At 33.5% G+C, this 24,626-nt stretch overlaps 1 protein-coding gene across 3 annotated transcripts; it reads right to left on the reverse strand.

The window, feature by feature from the left end:
- LOC133315406 (probable acyl-activating enzyme 16, chloroplastic) lies at window positions 1–15,879 on the reverse strand. 3 transcript variants are annotated; one of them, XM_061517027.1, is made up of 18 exons: window positions 15,670–15,879; window positions 14,679–14,870; window positions 13,524–13,638; window positions 12,917–13,004; window positions 11,881–12,092; window positions 11,352–11,470; window positions 8,580–8,729; window positions 8,206–8,273; window positions 6,856–6,961; window positions 6,415–6,573; window positions 4,537–4,590; window positions 4,379–4,459; window positions 3,100–3,237; window positions 2,443–2,602; window positions 1,718–1,797; window positions 1,457–1,605; window positions 364–421; window positions 1–279 (listed from the first exon to the last, which is right to left on the reverse strand). In XM_061517027.1, the coding sequence occupies exons 1-18, from the start codon at window positions 15,865–15,867 to the stop codon at window positions 187–189; spliced, it is 2,220 nt and encodes a 739-aa protein (XP_061373011.1). In that variant the 5' UTR covers window positions 15,868–15,879; the 3' UTR covers window positions 1–186. The 3 variants fall into 3 exon arrangements, with proteins under 3 accessions (XP_061373011.1, XP_061373012.1, XP_061373013.1); XM_061517028.1 differs by lacking the exon at window positions 15,670–15,879 and having other exon boundaries at window positions 12,917–13,009; window positions 13,524–13,645; window positions 14,679–14,806; XM_061517029.1 differs by lacking the exon at window positions 15,670–15,879 and having other exon boundaries at window positions 12,917–13,009; window positions 14,679–14,696.
- Between the last annotated feature and the right edge of the window lie 8,747 nt (window positions 15,880–24,626).

Consider the following 24,626-nt stretch of genomic DNA (forward strand, 5'->3'; position numbering starts at 1 on the left):
AAAGTCTCTATCAGTCTCTGCACACGTTAACTTCAATGTATTGTCGAGAACAGTACTTTATATTCTGTAAGATACAATAGAAAAGGATTGTTACCCAAGAATAGGACTTTATGTAACTGTCTTTAACATAATATATTGTCAAATCTCTCTTGTGCATGTATGATGATGCCATTGGCACTCGGTGGTTTATTTGTATAGATTGTCTATTTGCTCCCTGTATTGAGCCACAACTCTATCCCTTCGAATTTTCATGGTTGGTGTCATTAGACCATTATCAATCTGTCATTCCAAAAAATGATTAACCAAATCCTGTAATGTGAATAACATGAAAAAGAAACTTCTGCTTTAAATTCCAAATCTAACCGTGAATGGTTCATTTACAAGAAGGATTGGTCCAATTTGAAATGGAGATTCTGGCATCCTGCATGATGAATAAGACAGGAAGAATGGGGAAAAGCAAATAAATTAAGATCAAAGTTTAGGCAAGAAATCCGGTTAGTGAACACCAGATAGGGAACATGTGAACTTTTTCTTTCCCTTCCATTTTGTTTTGGTCATGAAGAAACATAACTTTGTACCTTTTCCCTTCAATTAAGAAACTTGTTTTGGCTTTTCTTAAGGAATCTAGCTATGGTAAGGCTAGGATATATCATCCTTATCCACGGTTTATAACAATAATAAAATCTGAGCTTAAATTGCCAATCACTGAACCAAAACTCGCTTCATACTCTTCCATATTACAACATAGATTTTGCTCATTTATTCCACATTTAGCAAAGGAAAAAACTTCACAGATGTAATTTCATTCTCTTATGAAGAAAATCATCACACATAAGTATGTACAAGTGTCAAATATGGCAGGGGAAGCTTTTGGTGTAAGTTGGCAGAAGAAGAAGAAGGAAGAATTTCTCCAACTGCACTTTGGTGGAATTAAATGAGGAGATTGAGGTTCTGCTTATAAATACAGATCTCCTCTTAGTTTTAATCGTCCCCTTACAGAAAAAATTCATGTGAACCCTTGGGATTATTTCTCCTATTTTATAGAGAGAGAGATTATTCTACTATGTCAGAGTGTAATTATTTTCTCCTTGTATTTAGAGTACTCCTGCCTAGGTTTTTCCCTTATCAATTGAGGGCATTAAATATTGTGTATCAGTTTCCAATTTTTTTCTCACTTTATTTTAGCCACTATTCCCATAACTCTGGTACACAACAACAAGAACACTCAATTTTAAGAGTGCCAAAGGGAGATATTTAATTCTGACCATAAAAAAATTAATTGGCTACAAAAAAAGTTAATTTACTCTCATCCACTCTCATGAACTTCAAGTAAAGCTAATTAACCATATAGCCAAACACTGACCTTTACTGGAAACAGAATAACACTAACATACCGCAGAGATATCAGTAAAGGCATGGGATTCATTGCAAGAAATAGAAGTGAGACAAGTCTTACCAGGTCTTTAATTCTTTATACATTAGGCTCGTCAATATTTCCTTACTAACAACGTCTGAACTGTTGGAATCTATAATTGCCAACTCCCTTGCTACCTTAAGAACTTCTTCTTTGTTGGGAACGATTACAGCTCCTAGACGTCGCTTATCCTATATGTTACAGTTATCACCAATAAGGAAAATAATTACATTTTGTACTATCTCACATACAGTTAATACACACAACTTGAGCTATAAAAGTTGAAAGAAATCAGGAATTCACCTGGCCAACAACAACAATTTGTTGAATCAGGCTACTCCTTAGGGCAGCTTCTTCAAGTTCCACTGGTTCAACATTTTCACCTTCTCTTATGAAAACAAATGGTTAGTACTTGCATAAGGGGAAAAAGAAGACTGACGATCATAAGGATTTTGAGCAGAGAGAAAAGTTGCAATTAAGGTTTGAAAAATGAAAATTAACCCCAAGCCACGCGGTAAACATATGACAACTAAGACAGCCAGTCATTAATTACAAGTTGTGCAGATACAAGAAGCCATACAGTGAAGTAAATTACAAACAACATTTACTGAATTTCTTTGTTTTTTTTTTCCATTAAAAAGTAACTGAAATATGGAATTTTTTAAGAAATTATATGATTCTGTTAACAAAATATCCAATTGAGTTCTAGGAGCCCAAAGAAATTATTGATTTGAGAATCTTTTCTGTCTTCAAAACTTTGTCCAGTCTCGTTAATGTTCTATGATTTCTAAGGGTGTGATCAAACCAATGTAATCAGTGGATAGCCCATGAACTAAATTCAGTTAGGTTTATATATGTTTGTATAAATATGAGAGTCACATAAACAAGTTTGAACAAAATTCAAGCACCGGATTTTTCTCATTCATTCATGTTCGAGAACAACTTGTCTATAACTTATTTATAAGATTATATATTATTCATTGTTGCTTAGCTAAATATATTACACTGTATTGAAACTTCTGTTATACCTGTTAAAAGCACAATAGTGTCCTTAGCACGGCCATCAACAACAATCACACCGCCAGAGTTACGACTCCGCCCTGTTGAATGGTGGGGAACAATCCACCCTAAATCACCAGTATACAGCCAGCCATCCCCATCCAAGGCCTTACTTGTAGCTAAAGGATTCTAATACAAGAATATAAGACACGTAATTATCACAATTTAATCCAGAAAACATCAATAAGACTGCATGATGTGTACGTGAGGGTCACTCTACCTATAACATGGGTTGCTGCAATATCATGGAAAAGGTGTTTGGTGTTTCATGATAAAGCTGCAACTACAGTGCCAATGAGAGTTATCTGTATGAGTAAACAACAATGGTTCAGTTATAGGGTTCAATTCCTGTGGGTGGTCCTTCATGTATGTCATTTTTAAGTACCACCGCAAGTCCTCACTCTGGCTTATGGCATGCCCTCACCTTACAACGAACCAACCTTGTCCCTTCTCAAATATTTTGTACACACACAAGAAAATAAAACTATAATTCAGTATAAAGAAAGTATTCTTCATAATATGCAGTATGTGCCCTCTAAACAATTATGAATTTGTGACAAATCTCTCTCACTCTCTCACACACATACGCAAACAGAAAATATTCACATTTTGACAAAGCAAATTACCTTGAAGTATCCTTTCATCACTGGTGGGCCCCTGATTTTCAAAATGCCCTTTGAACCAGGTGGAAGAACTTCATCAGTTTCAGAATCTACTATTTTGAATTCTGTATGGTGAACTGGATGCCCAACAGATCCGATAACCTTCAAAAGATTGCATCCTTAACATTCACAGATAAAAGCACCACGCTTTGCAGACTCAACTTACAAAGAAATCAAAAGAATGCAAATTATGCAATTATTATGAATGCCGTGCTCTAGATAGGGACTTATTATAAAAGGAAGGACTTTGTGCTTCAGGTCTAAATGTGTTTGAGGCATTGATGAATAATTTGAGTTTGACTCCTTAAATAGTTGCGTAAGTTTTTTTGGTTGACTAAACAAGCTCAAGCTTAGCTTTTAATTTTAGATAAAAAATGATATGTGTTGAGATATATAAAACCATTAATGTAACCTCACCCAAAAGCTTAAGTTTTTGGGTTGAATTGGTTATTTACATGGTATCAGAGCCTCGTGTCCCGGGTTCGATCCTCACCGCCCCCCACTTTCTTTCTAGTAGAATTTCTTTGTTCGCACAGGTAGGTGAGCCTGTGCATTGTCCACCCTTCAAACCCAGTGGGCTCTCGTGTGAGGGGGCGTGTTGAGATATATAAAAACATTAATGTAACATCACCCAACAGCTTAAGCTTTTGGGTTGAATTAGTTCTTTACAATATGGATAATAATTTACATATTTTTATTACTTTATTTATTGTAATTTATCTAAAAAATTGTACCGAACTTTCATGTTCAAAGAATTTTTTAGTCTTTTTCTTCTTATTTTTACTTCATCTTGTAGCAAAAAAAATGCATACTAAATACTAAACTAATAAACTTAAAAATATTAGAAGAGATTTGATAAAGAGAAGGAAAACAAACAAGTCATAAATGAATTAGACATACCGAGCTCAAGCTTTATATTTTTAAACAAGCCATGCCCGGTCTTCAACTTTGAATGGTTTAAATAAATGAGTCAAACTTGAGCATCATCTTTCTTTCACAAATCAAGCCTGAACTTCAAGTACTTGGCTTGACTCGTTTACACTCTACTCTAAATTCCTAACTCTGCTATTAACAGATTAAGTAGGATACTTTGTCAAAGAAACAAAAGGAAAAAAAGAACGACTTGATATAACCAGTTATTTCAGTTTAAGATTTTAATAGTAATCAATTTTCAAGTAAATGTACAGTTACACACAAACTGGTATATGCAGGCAGCAAATTTTCTATGCAATACATTGCTTACATTACATCTAAGTCGTCGAGAAGCAATAACTGGTGAAGTTTCTGTTAAACCATATCCATTCTGCACTGCCACACCAATTGCCTGCACATTATAAAAAAGCACTAATGTGAAGTGGGTTCCAATAAATATTTACAAGGTACAAGTATGGATTATCAGACCTCAAAAAATTTATCGACTTGCTGGGGCAAACTACCACCACCACTTATTCCAGCCTGCAAGCATCAGAAAGTTTCTCTTGTCAAACCTCAATTTCCAGAATCATGAATAATGAAACAATGTGGTGCATAGTTTAGATGAATGCTATCACAAAACCCAGGAAGGGGGAACCTATGAAGCACCGACACTTCAAAACACCTGACGTATCGTGTCCGACACTTCCCGACACTCCAACACACATCGCAGAGACTCAAAAAAGGTTCAAAGATTGCGTTGCATTGCATTTTTAGTTCCAACTATTAGATTCGTTCGATTACAATTACCATTTTATTGAGTTTAATATAAAATATTTGTGATATCTAATGTTTCTTTGCAAAATTGATGGGTATTATAAGTTTAGCTTTAATTTTTTTTTTTAAATTATTGAATATTAAATATAATATACACTACATAAATTAAAAATATTATTTAATATCAAAATCTGTCCTAACGTGTCGAAATCTAACATTTTTTAGAATTAACATATCGGAGTGTCGTGTCATATCCCGTGTCCCGTGTCGGTGTCGGTGCAACATAGGGAGGAACAAGGTCCAATCCCAAGAAGGACAAAAGAAATAATATAACAACTACCACACAACCAAAAATTAGGGAAAAAGAGATTACCGAAAAAAAAAATTACGGAAAAATAAGATACAAGACAACTGGGACCCTTGACATCTACTCCACAAGGATGCCCTTTTACTTTGCAAAGCTAGAGTTAATGCACAATTGGATTATCTCAAAAAGAAACCATGCTAATGGTTTTTAATTGCATAAACTCCTAGTTTGAGAATTCTTTTGTTTTCTCTAAGCAAAGGGACCAAAGCAGACAGTTAGAACCATCTTCCATAGACTACATTTTCTTACTTCTATTGCTGTTGCAGCCCAGAAAGACCTTCACCATAGTGGCTAGTGTCATCCATGAGGCACCAGGAAGAGAAAGACAAAGGGGGAATAACACTAGACCTTAGCCAAAAGGCTGATAAAGAAACTCTTTTATCAGGTAATCAGAGTAGCATAACCACATAAAACCATTTTCTTGAATGCTCCAAATTTTCAGTAGTTGTCAGGTTTGAAGAAGGAAAGGGAAAATAAAAAATAAAAAAAGTTCATTCTGGTTTTGCATTACATCTTAAAACACTATATGGCAGTCAATTACATCTTATTAGGTGCAATTCCGCAATCATAACTTATCCTGAATACACTCAAACAAGTTTATCCTTGATACGCTCAACTAAGTAATCAGCACCTTACGTGTACCAGAACAAATACTAACATCTAACTAGGCTTCCAGTCACAAGTCTGTTAAAAAATCTATTTGATAATGAACTTTTCTTCCCGAACTCTTACTTTACAATCAGAGAGAATGATGAGCAGACGAGACACAAACGAGAATCTATAGAACAAGGCAAACAATTGACAGAAAATATTATGAATAAACTTTTTGGAAAAGTACAAAAAGTGGGATCCAAGTTAAGAATACTTCCAATTGGGAATAATTAACAACTCAATTGGTTACTGAATTTGATGGAAATTTAAATGTGAATGATGAGTAATGAAGTCGCGCATTAGTTAGAAATGAACTAAGTAAGAATCATATAAGTGGAAAAGACCCATAGACTCGTTGCCTTAAGGTTTTGGGATAGAATGCGGTGTTAAGTTCACTTATTGTGATTTAGGCTTCATGCCTTGCTTTGGGTTCCCATTGACCATACTTAACAAAACTTTTTTCCAAGCAAGATACAGAGAGTATTGCACTTCACAAAATGTGACGAACAATAAAATAAAGAGAACCATACAATTAAAGTATTAGAAAACAATAAAATAGAAGAATATAATACCTTTGATATTCCAATAACAGAATGGATTTTACTGTAGACGAGTTTCCTTGCCAGAATATGAACTGGAAATAATATTGTGGCAATAATTCTTGCCCACAACCAGTCTAACATTGAATGGACATACGAAGGCTGCTGCTTATTCTTTGTTAGACATTTACCCTACAAACATATTTAAAATTTAGTAAAAGCAATATCTTTGGTGAGAATTGGTATTACGATATTCGTATACTAGTTTAAAGTTATTAAGAAAAAAAGTGGTGCTGCTATAGAAGGATTTATTAAGAGATAATGTTCCTAAAGCAAAGAAAAACAGAATTATTGATTAAGAATTTTTTCATCAAAAATTAAGAAAAGGAGGGGGGGAGCATTAAGAATTACAATAGACCTCAAGAATCATGTTAAACACTTCAGATATCATACAAAAAGATCTGATGACCAGACCTCGTAAATTCGCTTATACTCCATGTATGCTAAGCTGACATTTATGAAAGTCAGTGCGACAAGCTTTCTAACCAGGGAGCCTGTAGATATCTGCTTCTGGATCCCACTGCAGAGGAAACAATCATGAAAAACAATGAAAGTTATGCTTCAAGAAACATAATCCTTATAATGGAAAAAGCCCGAGATATGATTCAGGTAATTAGGATTCCAGCATCATAATCAAAATAAGAACATAGATTTCTCACAAAATAAACAAAAATTTCCTTTAGCACTAAACTTTTTATTTCCCCCCAATAATGTTTAACAAACTCATTGAGGATTGAAACCACTTGTTAAAATGATGCTTTCAATTAGTTGATTTCCACTGTCAAACACACCATAAAAGTGTCAACAAGGGTTACTTAATTTTTTTCCCTATAAATTATATAGAAATGTCAAACGTGTGCCTAGAATGTGGATCATAAAGGAAAGATTTATTGATATAAAAGGGTGCATGAAGTTCAAGGTCAAAGAAAAGATAAAAAAGAAAGAAAGTAACAACCGAACAGGACACGTTCCAGATTAAAACTTCCCAATTTGTTTGAAGATTTATTTGAGTAATTGCTCTAAACTATATACCACTGTACTAGAAAATTTATAGCAAGAACATAAATAAACAAAAAGAAAAAGAACATCAAAGATTAACTTGGTTTAACATTGACTTTCAACCAAGGGAGAGGACAATAGCAATTAGCAAAAGTTGACTATCAAAATAAATTACTGTTTTTATGTAACAAACCCAAACCCCGATTTCACCTAAAAACCTCTTACCTACAAATAATTTTCTAATGTATGCTAGAAATTCCCATTTAATTTATGTTACTCACACTGCCAAAGAACAATAACAGTACTATCTATATTTTGGAACCTAATACTTGGTTAAAAGCTAGAAGTCGTCTAATAGCAACGTAGGAAACTAATTCCTTTTCTTCTTCTTTCCTTTTGTTTATTTTCTTCTTCACTGGATAAAATAAGAAATTTTGATATCAAAATTTAGTTTTATTTGCTTTAAAAAAATCTTCTTTCTTCCTATATGTTACACATGGGTTTTTAAGCTTTTATAAAATAAAATGAAGAAACACAAGAACAAAACCTTGACTCGTATTATTTCACGCTACAGATTGCAGGAATTTTCCAATCATCTTCTCCATCAACATTCATAACTCACCTCAAAGCATTGGTAAAAAACCAAATTCATGCATCATACTGAGGACTGAGGAGTGATTTTGAAGTTTGACAAAATACAAGTGCTTTACATAGAGATATCATCAATTCAATATGTACTCATACAATTCCTAGAAGAGGATTTACCTGTATAATGTTTCAAAAACTAAAGGAACAGAAATCAAATAGTGTGGTTGATAACGTTCCAAATCATCCTAGAAAGTAAGAAAAGGAGAGGATATTAATACACGTGTATTTAAATAACAAAATAACCAATTTAGCCCATGCAGCAATGCATTCATAATAATAATAACAATAATACATTATAATTATCCCAATCATTATTTTTTTAAAGTTGTTTACTGAGACAATAATCCATATATTCTTCATCGTTTTATTTGAAAAAAAAAACCTGGCCTTTAGCATTTTCCTTTTCCAATCCCTAACATTGAAGTCACATTGCAACTGTGTAAGATGCCACATTTCTGTAATGTTTCCACATAGGATCAAAGTAATAATACCTTTAGGTTTCTCACAGTTGTGTATACTTGCTCAATACCGCATGTGAAAATGAAATACTCACAAGCTCTTTCGTATGCATGCCAAGGTGGTAGCATGCTTAGAAATCTATCCCCAACTTCAGCAGGTACAATGTCCCATAAATTTTTTATCTAGAAATTGATCAACTATACAGCATCAAAGGTAAGTTAAAAGCCAAGTAGCCAACAAAATAAACCAACTGAAACTCATAAAGTTTCACAAGCTAATTGTTAGAGATATAATATATAAAACAATTAATATGACATTCACTCAATAGCTTAAGATTTTAGGTTGAAATGATTTTTTTATATGGTATTAGAGCCTGTGATCAAGTGGTCACGAGTTCGATTCTCGCCACCCCCCATTCTATTAATAAATAATTAAATATTGTGAAGTTTCTAAGCAAAGGTAGGTGAGTATGTGCATTGTCCACCCTTCAAGACCAACAGGCTATTGTGTGAGGAGTATAATATATAAAACCATTAATATGGCCTTTGTTAGAGAAGATATATGATACGGACCAACTCAAAAAATACAAAACAAACAACAATCACAAGGTAAACAGTGGTCTGAATATTCAGTTCTCCATATATTTATCAGTGACAATTACGATTAGAGACAATTTAACAGAGACACTTGCAGAAAAAAGAAGATTACATTGAAACAAAGGGAATTAGGGAAATTAACAATGCAGAAAGATAAAAGATAGGTGTGAGACAATTGGAGAGGCCTCACTCTCTCCCAAGGTTCCAATCCAACTTCCCGGATCATTTCCCCAAGTTCCCAACACCCCTTCTTAACCATCTAGCGTAACTAACTTGCTCCTTCCGCACCTGCATCCTGTTGGAGGGCATTTTCGTCCATAACTTCACTTGGGCCATCAGCCTTGCCACTCACAGCCTTTTTACCCACCCACAGCATTAGAGGCCCAAATCCTCCTATTCTTATTCCTTTGGTAGACTTGGAGGGGTGGTGTTGTATCAATATAATATAAAACAAATCAATGTGGCATTCACCTAACAACTTAAGCTTTTGGGTTGAATTTGTTTTTTACATAGTATTAGAGCTTCCGAAAACAAATGGTCATGAGTTCCATCCTCACCACCCTTATTCTATTAATAAATAATTAAATATTGTGGAGCTTCTTAGCACAGGTAGGAGGGACCTATGCATTGTCCACTCTTCAAGTTCAATGAGCTCTTGCGTGAGGGGGCGTGTTAGAGAAATTTAATATAAAAACTATTAATTGGCCTTAATCTAACATTTTAAGCTTTTGCATTGAACTGATTCTTTATACTAATTAAAATAAACAAGAAAGCCACAAGGAATGAGGTTAAAAAGATGCAGAGAAACAAATGGCTACTTGTAGGTTGTAGCGGATGGACCATATTTTTAAGGGGCTATCTGTTCCCTAACACCCAAATTGTGAAAAGAACTTAGATGAAAGTGGGATTTTCCATTAGAACATTTGTGTTGATCAATTAGAGGGCGTTTGGTAGAGGAGAATTTTTTTTTATCTGGGAATCACGATTTCCAGGAATATGATGGGAAGATGAGTTTTCTGGGAATGTTACCAAAAAGGTGTTTGGTAGACTAAAATATTTCCGTGATTATTGGGTTAATTTTCTTAATACTATGTTTAGTTGTATTAAATTTTTCCTTGCCATAGAAATCTTAGAATACCACCCCCTGGATGGTATTTTTAAAAAAATTTACACACAAAATAAAATCCCGGAAAAATCAGATTCTTGGGAAAATTTTAAAAAACTTGTACCAAACGTGGGTAAATATGATTACCACTTTCAGTTTCCCGGGAATCCTAAAAAATGCCTCATACCAAACGGCCCCTTAGTTCAAAATGGTGTCACCCAGACAAATGAACTTGCGCTTGTTGGAGGTTTCTAGCTTTTTTTATAATTTGACATAAATTTTCCAAATACTTAATGGGAATATGTTGAATTATTTGTGGTCTATCTCATTAAGAGGATGCCCATGCTTACAAAGAACCCAAATTACTGGCTATGCCTTACATCTCTCATTGTCCATCCCAATTCCTTTGTATTCTATGGCTCTTGTGATTGCAAGGAAACATCTACAAGTTCTAACTATAAAAGCTACAACTAATACACCGCTTAACAACCACTTTAATGGTGGCACTTTTACCAAACCCAACCAGAGTCTAGTACCAAATTTAGGGTCTTTGTACAAGAAAAATTACGAATACCATGAAATTGAAGAGCATTTTTGCTAAGAATGTCACGTGGGAGCTACTTCTCTTTCACATTCATCAGGAAAAGAACTATAAATGCACATGGGCTTTAATACCAAACAAAAAGGGCATTGTGGAGTTTCATCAAGAAATAAGCATCTTGGGACGTAGACAACCAAACACCCTCCATTGAGAAGAACCATTGTCTGAGAGACAACGGATTCCAAATTTAGTTGGACGATTGATCTCGGTTCCTCAGACTCATCCAAATACAATTTAATGCTGTCAAGAGTTTGATGGAACAATTGAGAGGTACAAAGCTAAAATAAGGGCCAAGGTATGGACAACAATATCTTGAGAAATTTGCTCTAATGGCAAGGATTAACCTCAAATTAACCCTTTTGCCACGTGCTTGTCTCAGGTGCAAACAGAAACAGCAGATGTGGAGAATGATTTTCTCCATAGAAACTCTTAATCAACACAGCCCTCTTGATTCTAGAAGCAACATTGCCCAACAAATTTTATAAAAGATTTGCAATGAAACCTGATGCAGAAGATTCCCATGGGTAAGCATAACACCTTTTGGATTTCCAGTAGTTCCACTTGTATAAACAAGAGTAGCAATGTCATCTGAGTTGATTGCTTCATAAAGATAATGCTGTTCTGAAATCAATATAGAAAGTAGAAATGTAGCACAGAACATTATTACTGCTTTAGAAGAAATGAAACGAACAATTTACTTTTGGGAGTTGCTATGAGGTAGTATACCAGAGGTGAATTGTCAATTACTTGTTAGTTATTAGTTTTTATCATATATGTTTGAAAATTCATATATACTCAACAAGAAATACATGTTTGACAATCACCTCTGGTATTTGTACCCTTAAGATAATAATCTTGCTTAATTTTACACTGCAAGGAATTTAGTTAAGAAGTTCAAAAAGTTCTAAATATTCATTGTAAAGGATTTGATGGAAAAGAAGCTCAGGACTTGGAAGGTGTACGCGCATAGCAAAAACATTCTTAAGTATACATATAATCTGAGTTTGTGGAGACAGTGTCAGTTAACGTACTAGCATCATGAGAATCAGATAGTGCCCTGCGACTCTCTCGTCCCAAATCTATGACTTGCATGAAACTAAAGACTGGCACCTCGTTGTTTTCTTCACCAATCAGGCCTGATTTTTCTCCCCAAAGTAAGATAATAAATCTCATGCTAGTCTTTGAATAGAATGTTTTTGCAATCCGGCTAAACATTTCAGGGCTATCCACGGCTAGTCCAACACTGAATAACAATAGCAGGAGTCAGCAAAGTCTGAGTCACCAGCGAAGATTGAGCATAATAAAAAATGAAAATAAAAAGTTATCTTATTTTGAACAATTTGTTAAGAATTGTTAGCAATTAAAACACACAATCCTAGTCACAGAATATGGATACGCAAAGATTCCTGCTGCATTCAACAAACCCAAAACCTATGTTCAAATTCTTCAGGTTAAATATTTTTTTTATCTTAACACAGAGAGAGGTAATCCTTTCCCAAACTCTACCCTCTCTGGTACACAGGAGATTTTCCTAGCTTCACCAAATTACACCTTCTGTTGTCATTATCTTCCCTAAACTCTACCCTCACATGTTGCTGCCAGAGCTCTCTACGCGATTGGAGTAGTTAGTTCGTGTAGCTGCATAACTCCCCTTGGGGATTTCATTAGGAATATTGGACTGAAGACCACTGCCTACAGTGGGGGGTCAAAATTGCGAAGTGCTCCTAGCTTTCCCAAGACCCTATTCAGCTAATTCTTGCTTACATTCCTCACTCATCTCCCTCTCTTTTTATCATTTTCCTGCCAAACTATTTTGCCCTCCTAAACTGAGTCACATATTTTGATTTTCCCTCCTAAACTTAGTTACACCCATTCCTTGCCTGGGGCTCTAGTTCCCTTTGGTTCTTCCTAGTATACACTATATGCCTTATTGATAGGTGGTTTCCTAACAAACACAAACAAATATTAAAGAAAATAATAATCAAACTGATGATTCAAATTGCACATCAAGTGAAGGAATGAACTGTCACAAGATACAAGCAGTTTGAATTGAAGTATTTATCAAACCTTTCCGAGTGGTTGTATATTTGCAATAGCTCTTCAACTGATGACCTTGAGCCTCTTACCACATTGATTACTCCACTTGCCATCATACCTAGACTAAAAATATAGCATGGATGGGATTAAAAAAGCATAACTACTGTACCAGACAAGTTGTAGCCTTAGGGATGCATATGTATGTTTCAAATGCAGAAATAGTTGACACCACAGTATCACTTTTAAGGATTAAAACACACAAATAAAACAAACTAATTGAGCACTTCCACAACTCATGAGCATGTAAACATTGTAAATCTGCCACTAAGCTCGGCATATAAGATGATATGAATATTATAAATTCATTTTCATTTAATGGTGTAACCTTCACAAAACAAGCAATTTTAAAATGGGGGGATAAATTTTACAAAACAAAATAGTAACACTTCCTTCATATATATATTCATGAATTTCACATATTTTTTTCAAAATTTGATATTGTCTTTATAAGAAGTTAAAACATATTTTATGATTGTTATTTGTTTTTCAAAAAGTTTGTGCACGTAAGATTTGTACAACTTGCAATTACTAGACTCAATACACTGAAAGTGGCAAAAGAAAAAAAGGTTCTGCGCACCTTGATCTGCTACAAGCCAACGACATGAATTATCTGCAAAAAGTGCAAGCTTCTCATCTGGTCTTACCCCAATCACTCTCAAGCCTTCTGCAAAGTCCAAAATTGCCTGCTCCAACTGAAATCTTGATATGAAACAAAGTATAAGAAATACATAAAGAATCATAAAAGCAATTTATTTTCTAGTGAGCAGTTAGATAGGTGAATGTTGCGTACAATGATTTGTGTCAACAATGGCGACTATTAAAGACATTGGCTTGGGCCAATGACCGTAATAAATAAAGACAAGTGCATGACAATGGAAAGAAATTTTAAATTATTTGAACGAGTTTTCTAACGACGGAAAATGCTCTCCTTAAAACAAGTTTTCTAATGAAATAGGTAGTTGAGTCTTAGTTATTGATAAGTTTTGAGGCTTGCATGACTTGGATGAGCCTATAGATGTCTTCAAATTACTTTATGGTGGTTATGTTTCGAATTTCGATATCTAATGATTAATGAGATGGAATGAAAAGTGACGGGATGGAATGGAATAAAATTACCATACCATTGTTTGAATATTTTATGATAGGATAGAGTTAAGTTTTCATTCCATTGTTTGGGAAGTGGCAATGAAATTGGTAAATAATATGTTGGTTCCATCCCATACCCCCACGTATTAGGGAAAAGAAAAATAAAGGTATTGGATGGAATGGATTCCACTAAGTTCCGTTCTATTCCATCCTGTTTTAAACAATGGCAACTAATGTCATTCTCCACTATTCCATCTCTTTCCATCAATCCACGCATAGGCATAGTAAGTAGTAAATAACTTTTTTCACTTGCACTGAAAGATTTTAAATAGGCAGCATAGTATAATTCAGTGATAGCATACAACCCTTTACATTAATACAGGATCATACCATACCCTGGGATCACTCAAACCATAGTCATTATTAAATTCCAATAACAGTGATATAGTCATATGTCATGCCATCAACCTAGAAAACATAATATTTCTTTCTTATAAACAAATCAGAATACAAGTTACATATATTGGCACATACAACCACCATATTAGAGATAGGAAGCCAGAAAACCTTCTAAAACATTTTCACCATGTATAATTATTAAAACAACTTGGTAAAAAAGCACAGAACACCAGGGGGGAAAAAAGACCTGTTTATACGTCATAGTTGTAGGAGGCTCATGATATGGATCTACTAAGGCTACTTTATCACCATACTTCTCCGCAGAAGATCTCCAAATATCAGGAACTGCTTTCCACTCATCTGAGGCCACAGCACCGTTACCAAAAAGTAATGAACTTTCTAGAAAAGGGGAGCACCTTCTTATCTGCATTGTCTCCGTCTACATGCACAAGAATAATATTATATAAGATTGATACTAAGCACACCTAGACACGCTTGCTATGTGAATTTTACAGGCATTGTTTATAACAGTTGTTTGACACACTAGAGATATCAGCTAACAATTCTTTCTTTCTAGTATGCTAAACATGTGAAATGAACCAATTCATTCCAAAACCTTAAGGCATTGGGCGAGGCTACATGAATGATTTTATATCTCTCTAACACATCCCCTCACGCAAGAGCCCTTTGGGTTTAAAGCGTGGATATTGTACAGTCCCATTTTTTTGTCTATCTTGTGTTACACAGATCCATTTTTGGTTTACGAGGATCGAACCCGTAACCATCTGATCACTTCAACTCTGATGCTATAAAAAGAACTCATTCAACCCAAAATCTTAAGAAGGCATTGAGTGAGGTTACATTAATGATTTTATATCTCTCTGACAACATATTTGAACAATTTATGGATGGAAAGTGATTCTTCAAGAGGAGGATCAGGTCAATTTCTTTTTTTGGTTTCGCAACTAGTTCATCAGAAAATACAAACCGGGGGAAGTTCACCCAACATCATTTTCTCCATTCCAAAACTTGAACTTAGAGATCTCTAATTAAAGTGACAAGCTACTTGCCACTTGGTGGATGAAGTCAATTTCTAAATGAAATTTTTACCCCAAAATCTAAGTTTTGTTCCCTAAAAAAATTGCTATGATATTCAAAGAAAAGAAAAAAATATCTTACTTGATAAATAAATAACTAGTTTTTTTAAAAAGTGGCGCCAAAGGGTAGCGAAGAATCACCTTGGATTGACAAAACACGCGAAAACGGGAGAGTGGAGAAGAGGAGGCTCGGCCAACACCATATTTGCTGCGAGGAACTGCAATCGTGTAGAATTTGCAGTGTGTGAGGGACAGAGGAAGTGCATGATGAGGATGAGAAAAGGTCCAAGCATGGTTGTAGGTGATAGGAACCGTCGTCATTTGATGATTTAGTTGCATAAGCAAAACAAAGAAAAATGGCGAAGACTCGTAGGAACGGAATATAGTAAGTAACCAAACATATAAAGAGACAGAGGGTAGTGGCTCCTCCTCGTAGATGTCGAAAGGAATTAAATTCTCGTACTCTCCGTTATTAAGCGCCGCTAATTTGTTTGGTGTTACACTGTTACCTGGCTGGTAACGACTCCAAATCGGACCCATCATTCCCTCAACATCACGCAACTCAGTTTTGTATGACATTAAGTTCAATATGAATTCTTAATTTGTTTAGAAGTTTTTTTTTTTCTTTTTTTTTTTTGTGTAAAGCCTATTTTGAGTTTTATTAAAAAATACAGGGCTATTTGACTATTTTGTCCCTCATTAATTAATTAATAATCATTTTGCCCCTGATTCGAAACTATCTACCAATCTGCTCCTCTTTAATCGACTAACTTGAATTTTTAATCGACTAAATGGTTGTTGGGAGATTTAATCGACTAAATTTCCCTACTTAATCGATTAAAAAATCATACTGACTTTTTTTCTTTGTTGTCTGTTGGGAGATTTAGTCGACTAAATAGGGAGATTTAGTCGATTAAATCTCCCAACAGCCATTTTTGCCTGTTTTGACCATTTAATCGACTAAAAATGCAATGTAGTCGATTAAAGAGGGGCAGATTGATAGATAGTTTCGAATCGGGGACAAAATGATTATTAATTAATTAATAAGGGGCAAAAGGGTGAAAAAGCCAAAAATACAGTCCTCGCTTTAATTTTTTATAAAAAAAAATTAGTCATCGTCTGATCTCTATAAAATTTAAATGGATCCATTTTAATTCTTTTAAAAAATTAATATGACTCTTTTTTAAATTTATGAGAGATCACATTTTTAACTAAATGGATCTACTTTTTTGAATTTTTTAAGAATTTCTGGACTATTTTTTTTTATAAAAAATTAAAATGAGTACCATATTTTTATTATCAAAATCTGATTTTAATTGTAAGGAAATATTCTTGGAGAGTATCATTTGACATGTGTCATATTACATGAAACTCTAAGCATTTTGTTTAATTTTAAATATTATATCTGTGGTTGTTGTATGATGAGTGCGCATTTAGTTTGTTGAAGAATTCAAAAATGAATGTAATTGTTGATATTGAATATCATGATAGCCTACATGGTTACTATTAAAGTATATGGTAAGTGGTGTCATTGTCATGCAACAACAATGACTTACACCATGTGCATCTATTAAAAAATAATAATGATATGGGTTATAGCTTGGACCTTGGAGTTACAATAAGAGTAATGACAGCTAGTATATATCCGTGTATGTATGTATGTGTGGAGGTGTAATACTTGGTCTTAAAAATCCGGATGGGTGGGTAGGTCAAGATTCAAGCATGGTTTAATGTATCGTACTCTTTGACCATGAAGTTTTTTTTTTTTTTTTCAAAAGAGGAATTACATTAAACGGTTACATAAGATTGAAAGTTCTTGGGCTATACTTAGAATTGCTCTACACTCAGTGAAGGGTCTTGTAGAATATGACAATCTCAATCTATCCACTTGCTCATATGTGCAACTAGGGTGTCTGCTACCATGTTACCTTCTGTGTATGTGTGAGATAGTTTCGTCAACCATTGTCTTCGAAGCAAGGCTTGCACTTGGTTAACCATAGGTGCAACTAGGTGGTTCTTTTTGCAACCATTAAGAACTAAGTTAACAGCAACTTGGAAATCCCCTTCTATCAGGATCTTCCTGCAACCTAAGTTCCAATCTACTTGAATACCATCTAGGAGACCCCAAATTTCAACTCTTAAGGAGGATCCTCTGCCATGGTTCCTGCTAAATCCTATGATCCATCTACCTGAGTCGTCTCTGATGACTCCCCCACAACTTGAGTGGGTTCCTTTGTCACTACTAGAGTCATCAACTTGAGTTTCAGCCAGAGTTCTGGTGGAAATTTTCAACATATTAGCTTCTCAATTCTAAGGCTTCTTTCTGTCCCAACCAACCCCATTACCTGTTCTGCCTCTTTGAGGTTCGAGACATAAATATTGGCTCTTCGGAAGACCGATTCCTGATTGTAAAGTTTATGGTTAAATATCATGTTGTTCCTATCTCTCCAGATGTGCCAGAGGGTGGTTCCAAACAGCAGGTTCGAGTCCACAGGAGAATGTAAAACATATTCAGAATTGAGATTCTGCCGGATCCAATCCTGAAGGTTGTTGTCGAAGAAATGAGGTTGAAGAGTGTGGTTCTGAAACCGGTTCCATATACCTTTGCTCTAATTACAATCTCTAAGAATATGGAGAAGGTCTTCTGGTGCAGCGTTGCATCTGGGGCAGAGAGTACAGTTTGTCAAGTGTCTATTTGCTCTCTCCACATTTGTTAGGAGGTGGTCACTTGAAGCTTTCCAAAGGAACATTTGAATTCTAGTTGGTCCCTTCCATCTCCATGGGCTAAAAACATTGGGAGTACGTGGAATCTGAACATCTTCTTCTATGAGGCAATAGGTAGATCTAACAGAGAAAAGACCATCACTGGTTTTATCCCAGATGACTAAGTTTTCTCCATTATTGGTACTTGGGGGCATAATGTTGGCAATTGCTGCACAAGATTGGACAGAGACATATTGATTTAACAAGTTCCAATTTCAATTGCCTTCACTATCAACTAGTCTGTCCATCGTCCAATCTTGCTGCACAAGATTGGACAAAGACATATTGTTGGTGCACATCTTGCCCACATATCTTACTTTGTTATAACCAATATTGTAAAAATCAGACCGGTTGGTCGACTTGAAACCTAGTGAATCAGTCATTTAACCGGTCCAGTTATGTAACAACCCCAAACCCTGTAGCAGGATATTGTCCGCTTTGCCCCGCGCACAAGCACCGCCGAGCTCACGGTTTTACGTTTTGGGTTACCCCAAAAGGCCTCCTACAAGGAAAGGTATCCACACCCTTATATAAGGCATGCTTTGTTCCCCTCTCCAACCGATGTCGGACATTACATCCTCCCCCACTGGGAATACAGCGTCCCCGCTGTACACACCGGTCCAGGGCCAGGCTCTGATACCAAACTGTAACAGCCTCAAACCCTGTATGGGAGAGGGGAACGAAGCATGCCTTATATAAGGGTGTGGATACCTTTCCTTGTAGGAGGCCTTTAGGGGGTAACCCAAAACGTAAAACCGTGAGCTCGACGGTGCTTGTGCGCGGGGCAAAGCGGACAATATCCTGCTACAGGGTTTTGGGCTGTTACAAGTTATCATATTGGATCGACCAAGTACCAAACCCGGTGCGACCCGGCTGATTTTGCTGAAAATCGGTGATGCAGTCGGTTAACTAATGACCCGCCCCGGTTTATTTAAAACAAAAAATTCCAATATTTTTTCATAATTGACATATTTGAAAGATCTGTAACTTATTAACTTACATAAGTTATGTACCTATAGTTATGCACTATGTAAATTTTTTTGATTTGATTTATAGTTAAATATGTCGTTTACTGACCCTGAAACACTAGTATCACAATCATTATATGTTTGTTTGATCCTTTATTGAACAATAATATATAATTTATTATTTTTTATATTTTATATTAAAATATTTAGAATTTATATTATTTTTTTCAGCTATTTGAGTATGTTTATAATTTTTTAAATATAAAATATAGATTTACATATAATCATCGGATCATGCGGTTCAACGACCGGGCCGATTTTAATAACATTGGTTATAATTATATATATGTGTGTGTTTGTGGATGGGCTTATCGTTTCTCAAGTTGCTATATATATATATATATATATATATATATATATATATATATATATATATATATATATATATATATGGGCTTATCGTTTATCAAGTTGCTTGAGATAACTTTATTTCCGGCTACTAAATCATAACCGTACAAAAATAGATCAATGGTGATAAAGGAAGAGATCGAAAAAAGGAATCATAATCATTAAAAGGTGAATCCATTAATCTAAAGAAATAAATAAACAAAACGAAGTAGTTTTTTGGTGGATAGAGATAAATATATCTCAAGTTGTTTGAGAAATATTTTTCTATATATATATATATATATCTCTGTGTGTGTGAGGAGCTTTATTCTTACAACCTAAAAATTTTATAACCTATTTTTTACTGTTGATTTTCATGAATCCAACGATTAAAATTTATTGAAAATTAATAATTAATAATAAATATGATATATATATCGTTGATTTCCGTCAATTAACGGATAAGATTTTCGCAAATCAATTTTATTAATTAGTTATTAATTCTCAATAAATGATAATTGTTGATTGACGAAAATCAACGGTTAAGATATAGTTGTAAGAGGTTGTAAACAAAAATAGGTTGTAAGTATAACCTTTATATATATATGGCAAAATGATTTGTAATGTGACTGCATATAAGCATTGGTGCAGTCGCCTAAAAACTACGTCGTTTTGGTTGGGTTAAAGGAAGTTTGCGTTCAAAATTAATTATAGAAAATGAAAATATTATATTTATTTCCATCTTTGTACGGTTATGATTTCCTATATTTAATGTTTTATATTTATTTCTGTCTTTGTATGGTTATAATTCTCCATATTTAATGCTTTCACACTATAAAACAATGTAGTTTTATATGACTGCACCAATCCTTAGGTGCAGTCACTGTACATCCGCTAAACCCTATATATATATAGGGTTAAGATATTCTTACACTGGTGTAAGAGTTAGAAGTCTTACACTCAATCTTGACCATTTATCCACTTGTATCCAATGGCTCACATTATTAAAAAAATTGAGCCCTTAGATATAAGTGGAATCAATAGATAAGATTGAGAGTGTAACTTACACAGGTATAAAATGATCGTGACGCATATTATGTGTGTGTGTGTTAAAAACTAATACCAATACCAATGCCAAATGATCCATTTTATTTATTTTTTTATTCGGTAGTTGAAAACATTTCAATATTTAAAAGAAAAAATTTAAAATTACAAGAGAGATATATAATTAATTTAGGTAGAGTTTTAAAAAAATGAAATAAAGAGAAAAAATATTTAAGTTTTAAAAATATACATAAATAATGTTTAAAATAAAAAAATAAAAATTAAGAATTAAAAAAAAATTAAGTGGCAATCAAGAGAGTGTAATATAATTTAATAAATAAGAGTATAATGGAATTGAATGGTATATAAATTCCAAATAGAGTTAATAACTAGGGGTGTAATAACGGGCGAAGTATATTTTATGTTGATAATTTACTGATCCAATTCAATTCTATGCAAGTTGTGTGCTATTTCGGACTTTTTTATGTAGTTCGAGTCTAAAAAAGTTATTTTAAATAATTTATTTTGATTAATTTGTAGGTGAGAAGATTTAAAGTACATTATCATTTAAAATATGAGAAAACATTCTATGCTGTTATAGGAAAATATTTTTCATCTTATTAGAACAGCAAAACGGGCTCGGCTCGGTGGGCCAACCCGTCCAATGGAGCGAGACGAGCTGAGTTTTTTAACCCATCTCAAAAGTGAGACAGACTCATTTTTGGCGGGTTGATGACGGACATAGGCGGACCGAGGCTGGTCAGTGTAAAATATGCTCGGGCAGGCGGGCCAATCCGCCAAACGGGGCAGAGCGGGCTCAGTTTTTCAGCCCACTTTCAAAAGCGGGGCGAGCTGGCTCATTTTTTAACGAATTGATGACGGAGACGGGGCGAGACGTCCACTTTGCCACCTCTACCTCTTATGCTGATTGATCAAAATTTGTTATCTTTTTTTGTTTTTGATTTTTTTGAAATAAAATGATGGGCCCATGTATTTATCTGTCTGAAGAAATCTCGATTTATCATCAGTAACATAAGAAAATTAACACTCTTAAAATATATGAATGATTGTTTTCAAATAATATTTAGATAAGCTTGAAGAACAAACATTTAATAAATATAGTAATTAATTATATTATTTTTTAATACAAGTATCTCTGCACTAGGTTGGGTCAAATCAGACTAAGAAAAGTCAAGTCTTTTTTTTTTTTAACTCAATTTTTTTAAGTGGCCATGGACCAACTTAGAGTTTTTCAATTTATTTTATTTTATTTTGCAAAGGCTAAATGTAGGACAAGAGAGATCACAATTTTTCTTGTATCTGTTAGTCAATTGCACTAGAGAATAAGGAGAAATATTAGAACTAAACACAAGACGAAAAAATGCCTTGTCAATTTTGTCTGGCCTTGAAATTTTTAATTTTTTTAATGGAGTCCATCTAGGCCTTTTCTTATACTGGTAGAGGCAGCGCCTGGTTTTGCTCTGAGAAGCCATAGAGTAATATTAAGTTGTAAGATTTGGACAAAACATAAGGCACAATAGTCAAAATCTTATAGCAAGAATAATTGAACACATTTTAATATTATGATAAAACTTACTTTTTGAATAATAAACATATCAAATACGTTGAACACCTTTACAAAGGATTCATGAACGAATTAAATTTCACCAACTGAATTAGTGAACTGAATTAGTGGTAGTTAGGGGTGCTAAACGAGGCAGGGGCCTTTGACTCGACTCGTAAAGGCCCGAGCTTACATGTCTAAAATTGATTGTTGGACCCAGGCTTGGACTTGTATAAAAGCTCGTTTAATAAAAAGGCTCAGACTCTAATTCAAAAGCTCGGCCTTAGAGCCTCTCAGGCTTGCCTAATATATTACTTTTTTTTATACTACTTGTGATAGTCCACTCTCTCTCCTCAAATCATTTCATCACATTTTATTAATTAAATAGACTTTTTAAATGATTTTGTTTTATATTATGCTATTTGGATATACATTAAATTTATGAATATTTATGAAATTATTAGTGCTGTTGATTGTATATTTTGTTTGGATAAATTTTTGTTGTCTTTTTTTTTTAAACTGGCTAAACAAGACTTTTATTTTTTGTAAATGAGTCAGGCCACAGGCTGATATTATATTCGTAACAGATAACAGGCTAAGGCCAGTCTGACACATTTAAACACAGGTTCGACCCATTAAGACCAAAGCTCGGCTCAGCTCGTTAACACTCCTAATGGTAGTGGACAAATGTAAATATTTTCCATGTGCTTAGTGGATCTTTGTTAACCCGTTTTTAAAGTAACATGCATGATAATATCTCAATTCACATGTATTTGACACCATTAATTTTTTTTTTAGAATATCAATATTAATTAATTTTTTGAAACGAGTTGATCCACACAAACATCAACTTTTTGATTTAGTTATGAAATTAATCTCGGTTTAGTCATTGTTAATACCTCCTCAAAGATATATTTAATATGAATGACACCTTCAAAGATATATTTAATGTGAATGACACCTTCATTTAAAGTTAAGGTTATTAAGTGTCTTTTTGAATTTTTTTTATTACTTCCTTCTCCTTATAAATAGAACATAAGCCAAATAGATTTTACAAAAGCTCTTGTAATAAAAAGAGTTTTTTTTATAACGAAGAAAGATGTCAAAAGTTAAAAGTTCATCGGAAGGTTTTTTTAAGTTGTATCAGCTTTTTCCGAAATGTGTATTTTGTTTTAAAATGAATAGATTTTAAGTAGTTTTTAAGCTAAATTTTTATATAATTATCAAACAACTTGTAGTTTTATTTTTAAAACTCTTTTTTAGCTTTAGCTTAAAAAAGATCCAAACAGGCTCTAAATCACTTGCATTAATATTTGACCAAATTAATTTTTTAAATTTTTATTTATACGAGATAATTTTTAAATTGTTAACTTCTTAATAAATTTATCTTATTAAAATTATCAGCTTTTAATAACTTGCTAGTAAGTTTATGGGAGAAGTGTTTGTTTTTTTAAATGACAGAAATTGTATCATCTTACTCTCACAAAGAGGTGAGATCCATCTTTATTTTTTTTGTCCACTTTCTCTCTCCTATGATGTATCTCTTTCTCTCACTTAAATGATATAATTTTACATAATTTAAAATGACACATACTTTTCTCATATAAAAAGAGAAAAATGTGTGTCATTTAAAAGATATAAAGTTATGTCATTTTAAATGAAAGAAAGAGATAGATCATGAGAAGAGATGGTAGACAAAAAAAAATAAAAATATGGATCTCATATCTTTGTGAGAGTAAAATAATAAAAATTATATCATTTAAAAAGATAAATATTTTTCCCTTATTATATATACAAGAACTAGATTATTTTTTTATAAACAAGTTTAAAAATTATCAATGATAAATAATATATCTTAATCTAAAATATAATTGAAAAATCACTAAATGATAGTGGTAGCCATAGTTGTCAAAAACTTGTCTAAAAATGTAAAAACACAGAAATGGTAGAAACAAAATATAAAAACATGTTAAAATATAAGTAGAAACGGATAAAAACAACGTGTAGAAACATAAAAATGATAGAAACGCAAGTTTTTGCATCTTTTTACTGTTTCTACTTAAACTAAATTTTTTTATTTTTTGAAAAACCTATTTTCCATTTTTTTCAAATTCAATTTTCTCTTTTAATATTTTTGAACTTATATCTTATATAATTTTGTGACTTATATCTTTTAAATATGAAATTATTTATTAAATTTTTTTTATATCTATATATATATAATTTTGTATCTTGAATTTAAATAGTAAAAATTTTAGGTTTCATTTACATTTCTACCGATCCGTCAATTTCTACATAAAAACTCGATTTTAAGCGGTGGTAGCTCATTAATATAGTGCTACACCTTTCAGGGTCAGTCACCCCACCATACC

Source organism: Gastrolobium bilobum, unplaced genomic scaffold, assembly GCF_033153095.1.
Source record: "Gastrolobium bilobum isolate Gb01-03AN ecotype WA unplaced genomic scaffold, APGP_CSIRO_Gbil_v1 utg21167, whole genome shotgun sequence".
NCBI lineage: Eukaryota > Viridiplantae > Streptophyta > Magnoliopsida > Fabales > Fabaceae > Gastrolobium > Gastrolobium bilobum.

What these genes read in the sequence shown, in the direction of transcription:
- LOC133315406 (XM_061517027.1), bottom strand. Translation starts at nt 15,867, where the DNA reads ATGCAACTAAATCATCAAATGACGACGGTTCCTATCACCTACAACCAT. An exon ending in CAACTGTGAGAAACCTAAAG is followed by an intron (nt 8,274 to 8,579) that starts GTATTATTACTT and finishes CTTACTTTCTAG; the next exon opens with GATGATTTGGAACGTTATCA. An exon ending in TATAAAGAATTAAAGACCTG is followed by an intron (nt 422 to 1,456) that starts GTAAGACTTGTC and finishes TTCATCATGCAG; the next exon opens with GATGCCAGAATCTCCATTTC.